Source organism: Ipomoea triloba, chromosome 9, assembly GCF_003576645.1.
Source record: "Ipomoea triloba cultivar NCNSP0323 chromosome 9, ASM357664v1".
Taxonomy (NCBI): Eukaryota; Viridiplantae; Streptophyta; class Magnoliopsida; order Solanales; family Convolvulaceae; genus Ipomoea; species Ipomoea triloba.
Genome location: NC_044924.1, coordinates 31556312 through 31565923, shown reverse-complemented (window position 1 = coordinate 31565923; position 9612 = coordinate 31556312). Strand labels below are relative to the sequence as shown.

The window sequence follows — 9612 nt, the reverse complement described above, 5'->3', positions numbered from 1 at the left end:
ATGGTAGGAGGGGTAGTATACTGTGTCCATCAAATTGTTCAAATGTCATTTTAACATAAAAGAAAAATACCACTTTCAAAATATTTGAGAAGATAATGTGAGGGGAAATATAAATATATCATTTGCTAATATTAAATTATATTAACCAATATAAAAAAATTAAATCATACTGTGTATAATAAATTAATACGTTTCATTTATTAATTGAATATGATATACGAAATATATTAAAAAAATAGAATTTCATATTTATCAAATAGGACTTTTAAAGTATAACTATATTAATTTAAAAACAACATTTTAAAATTATAATTTGAATACTGAGTTCAAACCTTGGCTCAAAATAACTAGTATATAGTGGTATAAAGCCCAATGGGACATTGTTGGGACGCAAAAGCGGCAAAGAAGAACAGAGCGGGCGGCGCCGGCGGGTAAGGAAGTAGTGAAGAGATGAAGTTTGCGGTGAAGGCTTTGAGCAGCGGAAAAGCTCGGGTAGGAGTTTTACAGTTGGGTAGCTGCCCCTACTCCATTGAAACTCCAGCTCTTCTCCTCACCACTCGCAAGGGCCTGCCCGTTTTCATTCCTCCCGATCACCTCCCCTCTCTCCCTTCGCCTGATTCTCATCTCCTCCAGTTTAGTCCCCTTCACTTGTAAGTAACACCCTACGCTCTCTCTCTTTCTATGTATTCTTGCACTCTTTTTGCATGCTAGGTGTTTGCTGTTTTGCTTGTATTGGATTTCTAGCCCCTTACAAGTTACAGGTAGAAATGGATTGAATAGTTTGTTATCTCCTTTTCCAGCTTAGAATGCGTCTCTAACAAAACCATATCCGACATTGGAGGACTACACCAGATGCTCGGTTTAAATGACCGTATATTCGCAGCCGTGCCCAGGGATTGTATTATTTCTATACCGGAGCACACAAGCACTAACAGGACCGGAGCATCTTTCGAAACTCCCTGTGGTCGTAGTTTGGTAATTTTCTTCCCGCTTTTCTGCAATGCAATTAATCCTTCCGTACGGTTTGAGTTATTTGTATGTGACGAATAAAATTCACTTTTTTTTTTTTTTTTTTTTTTTTTTTTTTTTTTTTGCAGATAAAACCTGCTGCATACATGGAAATGATTTCTTCTATGATGCCAAATTTGTGGACCACTTTAGCTGATGAGGTGCCTGCTTGGGTTTCGGACAAGAGGAATAGAATATCCGTTGATCGAACTGTGAGATGGCTTGATGATTGTCTCACTTTAAATTTGGTAAAACCTTTTTTTTTTTGTAAAGTATAAATATAACCTCTCTCAGTACATGTTTAATGTTTTCATGGAGTGGCCTTAGGCAAGTAACATTAGTAAATTATGTACTAGTGGAATGTATAAGCTTTTTATCTTTAGCACATAGAGCAGGATCTCCATTTGTCAGTTTACACAATGACTACAATAACCTGCTGTGACTTTTTGCCTGGTTTTAGGTTTTTTTCTATTACATTCAGCTTTTCTACTTCTTCTGAGTTCTGAATTATTGTTTGCTTCATCTTCTTAATTAGTAGTTCTGCATCAGAATCGTAATCATGTTAGGCTAATTTATTTTATAATTCAAGACTGTAAAAAAAGATGGTTCATTTGGTTGTGTTCATATAAGGAAACTCTGTGATTCATTATTGACATGCAAGCTCTAAATTACAATATCCGCATAGTAAATCTCATTTATGGAATGATCAATTGCCCTTGAACTTATGATACCTTTATGAACTGATAAAAAACATGAAGTGTTTTATAACTGGTGAGGTATAGACAGGTGCAACTGTTTTTGGATCTATTGTTGGAGGCTCTAGCATTGAAGAAAGACGGCGTTGTGCTCAAGAAGTAGCTAAGCGAAATGTGTCGGGTATTTATGTTCTATATTCTTGTTTTTTAGGGTCACAGCTAGATTTTGTAAGTCAATTTTTCGGTATGCTGTATTATTAAAGTCAATGTTCTCTGTTATGTGTTCAAATGTTTTTACAGTTGGTATCATATGGCCTTCTTGTCTTATAACCTCTTTACTAATCTTGACTGAAGGAGATGGGAGATCTACTTTACTCCTTTTATTCCCTTTTCAAATAAAAGCATGTATTGCAATGAAGTCATTACTGTTTGTCATTTGACGATCTCACCATCCAAACTCAAGCAAAAATAAATATTGGTTTCTATATATTTACGACGCTCATAGTTTTGTAATCATATAATTAATATTCTTACATATGATGCAGGCTATTGGATTGGTGGCTTTGGATTAGGAGAGAGTATGGATGAACGCACTGCTCTTCTTAGTGCTGTTACGGTATAGCTCCTTTTTGCTACTACTGCTCCTCATTCATTTCAGGATTGTGCCTATAAATTAGACTTGCTTTGGAAAGTTCTTTTAACGAGGTTTTCTCCTCGCCCTGTGACCCTAGCCGGCAAAGAGACTTGCTTTGGAAAGTTGACCCTCTATATTGTGGAAATCTAGTTAACATGCAATTTTCTCTTAACTCCAAGAACCCTTTGACATCAAATGCACTGGATATGCTATGCTCAACTTGTAGGGTTTGTTTACATAATTATTCACCCTTTTAAAAATATTGGGCTGATTGGTTAATATATTTGCTTGTGATAAAGATTCCTTGCTTTCAGATTGGCTTACGATGTCTTATTGCAGGAATCGTTACCACAGGAAAAGCCACGGCAGATATGTGGGCTTGAACTTCCAGGTATTTAATACTTGCATTTCTATCACCAATTTCATTTGCAGTTCCTCTATCCTCCACCCCTGATAACGGCCAAATATATATTCATTGTTAGTTGGTATGCATCAACCAATCATAACATTACAATTTGTTTTAAAGAGATCCTGAAAGTCCAGGACTACTAGGTTTTAGGGTGTAGGCAAATGCCTTCAACACACACACATGTATATTGATTTGTTCTTAAACTATAATACCAATGTTGACATGTTTGCTAAATCTCAAATATTTAAGTTCAAACTTCTCCAGCCTGTATGGCTGCCAGGATTATTTCAATTCTTGTAGATGCTGTTGTTAAATGGATACAAGTTTTCCTTCTTGCAGAAGAGGTCTTGCAGGGAGTTGCAGCAGGCATTGATCTATTTGATTCCTCGTACGTGAGAAATTTGAATTCATCATTTTCCTTTCCTCCTGCTTTCTCTTGACATCAGAATTGCTTGGCAGTTACATCTATCATCTGACACTTGGCGGCTTTGCACTCACCTTCCCACTTGAGAGAACTGAACGACATAAAACTGATTATCAGCCAAGTAGTAGTGATGCAGGCTGTGATGAGACAAAGATCAACCTGAAAGCAACTATTTACAGGTGTGGATATGGTAACTCTAGAAGATTTTTTAGTCTCACTTTATGTATGGTGAGGCAAAAAAAATTGTATTGAACTTATAGCTGGCATAAGGTAAGTCTAAGAATTATATTGAGGATTGGATTTATCAGAATCAACTGATAGCATTATGCTATATGGTGCAATATGAATACAAGCAAGAAGGCAAAAGATGAATGAAGCTATTCCTTGATTAGGTACTCATGCTCTGTGGTTATAATTCCCAATTTAATGTATTGTTCTTACTTTGACATTGCAGGAAGGATACATCACCAATTGTTGACAGCTGTAACTGTTATACATGTCAAAATCATACAAAGGCATACATTAATCACCTGTTTAATGTTCATGAAATGTTGGCTCAGATTCTATTGGAAATGTATGAATATCTCTCTTCCTTCTATTTATTTTTAACCATTTGATGATTTGTGGTATGTTAAACTCAAGTTGACCTTCATTTTCCAGACACAACACACACCATTATCTGGGATTCTTCCGCTGCATAAGAGAGGCAATTAAGGAAGGAACCTTTGAGCAATACCGGGAGAAGTTCATCAGGAATAGGCTCAACCATGTTTTTGCCAGTGCATCAGCTTGAACAGGTTTCCTTGGAGATGCCAGGTCGATGAAATTGCAATTTTAGATAACATATTGGTAACATCTATTTTACTAGTGAGCTGATTTAGACGGAGTAAAACAAGAGATTACAAGTACCAAACCAAACCAATTTGTGTGTTTTTGAGTTACTGAAACTTAGCAGTTGTAAAATATATAATTTTGTTCATTGAAGAAGTTACTCGTATATTTACATTTTAGTAGCGAAAAACAAGGGGTTGTTGTGTTGAAGCTCAAAAAAGATAGAATTGATGTGGTGTTCTTGTATTCTTAGAAAATTAATTATATTTATATTCATATTCATACTTGTGTTCAATTTCCACTTACAGAACTCCCAGCTGGTGGTTTTATCTCTAAAAGAAAACATTCTACTACTGTACATCATGATCATGATAGTCCTGTCCCCACTCTCCACCCAGCTTTCTAACCTTTGAACCCAACTACTATTGTATTATTAAAATAAAATTCGATGAAAATTTCTTTCAAAACCTGAACCTCAAATACAACTTGTTCTTGCTACTTTAGTTCTTCTACTCCATTCCATCTCTCTCCATGGTAGGTAGTTAATTTATGCATTTAGCAAAAATGTAGGAAGATTATGCTCTAAAATGCCCAGTAACTCTCTTCCTTGCCTTGCATCTTCAAGCGTGACTCCACTCAGCCTTTTTGCCGCCTCCACAAGCTGTCCTCTAAGCCTCTGTGATAGCAAGCACCCTCCTGCCTTCACACACTCCCTATACAGAGGCAGGTATGCTATTGCAATCCTCAGTGGAGATGGAAGATCCCTCAAACAGATTGGAGACTCACCCAAGTTCATAATCCGCACCAGATTCAGGTAATGCTCTTGACCTTGCCTCTTCCCTTCTATCGCTGCTGCTTCTGACCAATGCTCGTGAAGAAAAGACCTAAGCTCTGGAGCTACAGCCTCGTCTTCGGACCTAGCTATGCTGTCCGCAACAGCATAAGTAGCAGCAGGATCGCCAAGGAAGTCTGAACTAAGAAGAAAGGCTACCCCATCAAGGGACCCGCTACTTCGCTCACCAGCCGCCTTGAGAATCTCAATGCTGAGGGCTGCGAGAGTATGTTGAGGGACATGTGGAAGGATATATGCCGCCACCTTGACCTGACTGCTGGATGTGGCAGCTGTGAGGGCAAGACACAGTTCCATGTCTCTGCACCCCCTCTTAACAAACCACTCAACAACCTGCATGCAACCCCTCTCTGCTGCTCTCATTAAAGGCCCCAAGAAAGCCATCGCATTCCCTTCTTCCACTAAACATTCCATGGTTCCTATTTTACAATAATGTGAAGCAAATCCTAACGCCAGATCAACATCAACATCCAGGCTGTTCCTTTGAGCAATCTAATCAAGTAAATACGACAGCAACAACATATATGTAAGGAGGATGTCATGTATAACAGCACATAAATAAGCTTGATCCGGAAACAAACCCCAGACAACAAAATTGAATAAATTCCCAAAAGAATACCAAGTACAAGGTCATAAGTTTGAAAAAATATCAATTAAATAGCACAGTTCAAGCCATGAAATGACTAGAGATTAGAATGTGCTGGCTCTTCCCAGAAAAAAATACAAGCCTCTATCATTACTTCCAGTATAAACTAGCCAGAACATAAAAGAAATATGAAAGGATAGGAATAAATTAGAGAAACCACAGGAAGTCGGATCAAGAAATCCTGACCAGAAATGAACCACTACTCAACTACTCAATTAAGGTATAATAAAGACAGATAATAAGAGATATGATTTGCAGTGATGTGTCAAGGGCTCAACATGCAAGGGCCATGATTTTCTGCAACAGATTGGTATAGCCTGAAACTGTATAATTTCTCTTTTATCCCAATGATTTCTGCATGTAGATAGCATACACTGCTTTCTGGAGTTCAACTTCAAAATATAGAAGGTATAAAAACACTAATAACCTTTATATAACAAATCCCTCCACCCAAAGAAAAAGAGAACTCCCTGCATCCCATTTTATCAGTCTGCTTTCCATATTCAGGCTGTCTCAAAATTACATTAACAAATACTGCTTAAGCACTTGTTTGTCTTTACACAGAATTATATGCACATCATATGGGTGTGGGCAACCAATGAGTTTAACTCATGTAAAAAGGTATCCTACTATTCCTACACGAATTTTCCTTAATAACTTTGAGTCACCAAAAGATAGAGAGCACTAATGGACACAATAAATAGGCTTAGCAGGGTAATAACACTTACCTGCAACAAAATGCGTACAAGCTCTGTGCTACCAAAACGTGAAGCTTCAAGAAAACACTGATTAACATTGTCAGCACCACCCTCCACTAACATCCCCAGTAACCCCTGGATACCACTTGCTGATATACCAGATGCCCAGCCAGGATCAAATGAGCTAGAGAAGAGAGTAAGGGGGAAACATGCTGCATCAAAAGCTTCTGTGAAGTCTTTTCCTGTAAGGTTGTTCCCAGCAAGGTCTAGGAAGGTCTTGAAAGCAGATAACTGCAACTCTATCTCAGCAGCTGAGTTATGACCTACCCTATCCCTGTTTCCTTGGCAACGCGAATGGAAACCTATACATTTAAGAGCCCATTCAGTGAATTTCTGAACCTTTGCACCAGCTTCTGCCTTCAAAACTTCATCTCCATTGCATTCTTGCAATCGTTCCTGCAACCTGTTGAGGATGAGCATAGATGTCCAGGTGAAAAACATAACATAAAAAAAATAAATAGAAAAGGGTAAGTACAGAGAACATTAGCATCAAAAGCTATTTTCAATAATAATAATAATAATAATAATAAAAAAGCTGGCATCTAATCCTAAAATTAACTCCACTGAACAGAGTACAATTAACTTTTCCACCACTTAATTGCACCAAAAAATCTTAAAATTAACTCAATCGAAATAGGGCAATTCAATTTTGAAGAGGTGTAAAGAAAATGGGCAATATTTTTTACTAAACTTGACTAGACACCAACATTTAAAGAGTAGATATTATGAAAGCTATGTGCACTTCCTTTGTCAATTGTGCAGATACTCGGTGCTACTTCATATGACTAAAATGCCAGTTTCAATCATGTAAAACACGCTCAAATTAGCCCTTCAAATTCTCCTTTAGCCCTATAAAAACTCTTCTTCTGTCTCTCACGGCACAGTTGGGAATAATTCCAATTCTTCTCAATTAAATGCCCAGTCTTTATCTCCTATGGCCCAAGATAGAAATACCCCTAACATTTAAAGGCCATGTCTTCACCCACCATAGCCCAAGAATTTACTCATGCACTTAATACCGAAGAATCATTTCCTTCGGTATCCTCTAATCCGTAAAGGGAAGGATGTTATGGAGGGTGAAGATATGGGATTCCAATTCTTCTCAATTAAATGCCCGTTCTTTATCTCCTATGGCCCAAGATAGAAATACCCCTAACATAATTAGTCAGGCAATCAGCCCATGTCTATTCAATTAAATCCCGTCTTCACCCTCCATAGCCCAAGAATTTACTCATGTGCTTAATACCAAAGCATCAATTCCTTCGGTATCCTCTAATCCGTAAAGGGAAGGATGTCGTGGATGAGGATAAGGCTTCTAGCTCTCTTTTATCTGAGACTGGAGATAGGACCGGAGCCAAGCAGGCACTTTACGCAAGGCTCCGAGGAGATATTTGGAGCAAGAGTTGGATGAGCTTCTTAGCCCACAAGTAATGTCTGATGATGCCAAGTGGGATTTTGTCATTTTGAGGAGGCAGAGTATTCAAAGGATGATGGTTGGGTGGGGGATGTTAAGAGTGAGGGTGGTCTGCTGATGGAGAATGTTGATGTCCGTGTGAGGTCGGGCCGCATGATTACTTTCACTTACCATTTACACTGAGTTGTTTTGACGGGTTTGTCCCTACCTTATTTTGAGGGTTTGGTCCATGTGGACCTCTTTCTTTGTATCAATTTCCATTTTCATAATAATAGTTGGGTTTAGTTAAAAAAAATATATATAATAATAAATAATAATAAAATAATAATCATCATGATGTAAAACACAGACACAGGGATATCAGGATACTACCTTTGTGCCATTACAGTTACAGTATCAGAAAGGCTCATCGTTCGACTTTGGCAAGCACAAACACAGGAAGCAAGGAATGAAGTCCTGAGGGCTGCTCGAGTAAAGTCATAAGCACCATTTGAAATAATCTTCTTAATTAACCCAGTAATACCACACAACTCCTCCTGTGTACTCAAAAACCAGATTGAATCCAGAGCAATGCATAATGCATCATTAAGAGTTTGTGGATCAGCCAAAAAAGTCAAACTCTCTGCATGCGCCCAATCATGGGAAGTCACAGCGTCCTGAAATGACCTCCCTAGCTCAATCCTGTCCTGTTTACTAAGCTTCTTTTCTTGCCCAGATTTCTCATTTTTACCAGGTTCAGGATCAGAATCAGCCTGTCTGAATTTATGTTTCTTAACACCAGAAATGCAAGGTCCTCCTGGTCCTCTAAAATCTTTCCCCACATGAGGGGTTTGTCCTGAAAAAACCACATTGCCATTGCTTCCCTCACCCTTCTCGGTGTCGGAAACAAAACTTTGGCCACTCATACCCGAGATTCCAGTTTCCACTTCCATTCCATAGCAGTGAGGCTCCCTCATATTATCCTCAGCAATCAAATTCAGGTCTTGATTCTCCACCAGGTATGTTCCCTTATCTTCTTCCATTTTGTTTCGTCCAACAAAGCAAGCACCCAAAGCTAGGCAAAGACAAGAAGAATCACTTCTTCCAGATAACACTCTTAACCATATTAAAGGGAAAATATAGTCCCCTAAATCACAACTTTCACACAAACCCTTGCAAAGTTAACAGAAACCCCCGGAGGATTTGAGATCAAAGTGAAGCGTAAAAATGACCTGGATTCCTCAAAAAGAAGGGAATTGAAGGATCAAAGAAGAACAAAAATCCCAGCAGCAAGGGAAAAAGGGCTCAGATGAGAAGCACCACCACCGGAACCACCGGCATCTTCATCATCAGAACCCTAAGGAAGCCCCTTTCTGACTACCAAACAATCGAATCCACAGTTGAACCTAAAAAAAAATAACAAAGAAACATCATCCAACCCATTAAACACAAGTAAAAACAAAGAATCGACTCCGAGATTCAATAAACGTAAATCCAAAGCAAAGAAAATGAAAAGAAAAAAAAAACACATACAAAACGTAGTAGCAAGAATAGATGTTGAAATTTACCCGGAAGAAAAACCAACGAAAAATGTAACGAAGTAGAGAAAATAACAGAAAAAGCAGTGCAGAATATATGTGGAAAGAGATGAGAGAGAATCACCTTTCTGATTCATTGGTGAGGGAGAGAGAGGCTGTGGTTCTTCATTCCTTTGGATGGTTGGGTGTATACTATGCATTTACTCTCTCTCTCTCTCTCTTTTAATTAATTTTAAAATATTATTTTAGTAGTTTGGTAAGTTGATGTAAGAGGGAGAGAATCTTAACTGTGGACTGTGGAGTGTGGAGTCCCATTGCAATATTATATTGCATTATACAAAATATGTATAAAAAAAAAAAAAAAAAAAAAAAAAAAAAAAAAAAAAAAAAAAAAAAAAAAAAAAAAAAAAAAAAAAAAAAAAAAAA

The 9612-nt window shown here is 37.8% G+C and overlaps 3 protein-coding genes across 4 annotated transcripts in view; 1 reads left to right on the top strand and 2 right to left on the bottom strand.

The window, feature by feature from the left end:
• Nucleotides 1–9612, bottom strand: part of LOC116031004 (putative pre-16S rRNA nuclease) — a 518904-nt gene that overhangs the window by 220602 nt on the left and 288690 nt on the right. The window lies entirely within an intron of this gene.
• LOC116030992 (queuine tRNA-ribosyltransferase accessory subunit 2-like) lies at nt 401–4191 on the top strand. The gene is made up of 10 exons (XM_031273412.1): nt 401–650; nt 801–975; nt 1098–1256; nt 1791–1884; nt 2249–2319; nt 2677–2728; nt 3086–3134; nt 3206–3349; nt 3625–3744; nt 3831–4191. The coding sequence occupies exons 1-10, from the start codon at nt 451–453 to the stop codon at nt 3961–3963; spliced, it is 1197 nt and encodes a 398-aa protein (XP_031129272.1). The 5' UTR covers nt 401–450; the 3' UTR covers nt 3964–4191.
• Nucleotides 4410–9401, bottom strand: LOC116030974 (ankyrin repeat protein SKIP35-like). The gene is made up of 4 exons (XM_031273383.1): nt 9311–9401; nt 8042–9054; nt 6226–6658; nt 4410–5343 (listed from the first exon to the last, which is right to left on the bottom strand). The coding sequence occupies exons 2-4, from the start codon at nt 8689–8691 to the stop codon at nt 4549–4551; spliced, it is 1878 nt and encodes a 625-aa protein (XP_031129243.1). The 5' UTR covers nt 8692–9054; nt 9311–9401; the 3' UTR covers nt 4410–4548.

What these genes read in the sequence shown, in the direction of transcription:
- LOC116030992 (XM_031273412.1), top strand. Translation starts at nt 451, where the DNA reads ATGAAGTTTGCGGTGAAGGCTTTGAGCAGCGGAAAAGCTCGGGTAGGA. An exon ending in ATGTGGGCTTGAACTTCCAG is followed by an intron (nt 2,729 to 3,085) that starts GTATTTAATACT and finishes TCCTTCTTGCAG; the next exon opens with AAGAGGTCTTGCAGGGAGTT. An exon ending in CTGAAAGCAACTATTTACAG is followed by an intron (nt 3,350 to 3,624) that starts GTGTGGATATGG and finishes TTGACATTGCAG; the next exon opens with GAAGGATACATCACCAATTG.
- LOC116030974 (XM_031273383.1), bottom strand. Translation starts at nt 8,691, where the DNA reads ATGGAAGAAGATAAGGGAACATACCTGGTGGAGAATCAAGACCTGAAT. An exon ending in GTAACTGTAATGGCACAAAG is followed by an intron (nt 6,659 to 8,041) that starts GTAGTATCCTGA and finishes CATCCTCAACAG; the next exon opens with GTTGCAGGAACGATTGCAAG. An exon ending in TTGTACGCATTTTGTTGCAG is followed by an intron (nt 5,344 to 6,225) that starts GTAAGTGTTATT and finishes TTACTTGATTAG; the next exon opens with ATTGCTCAAAGGAACAGCCT.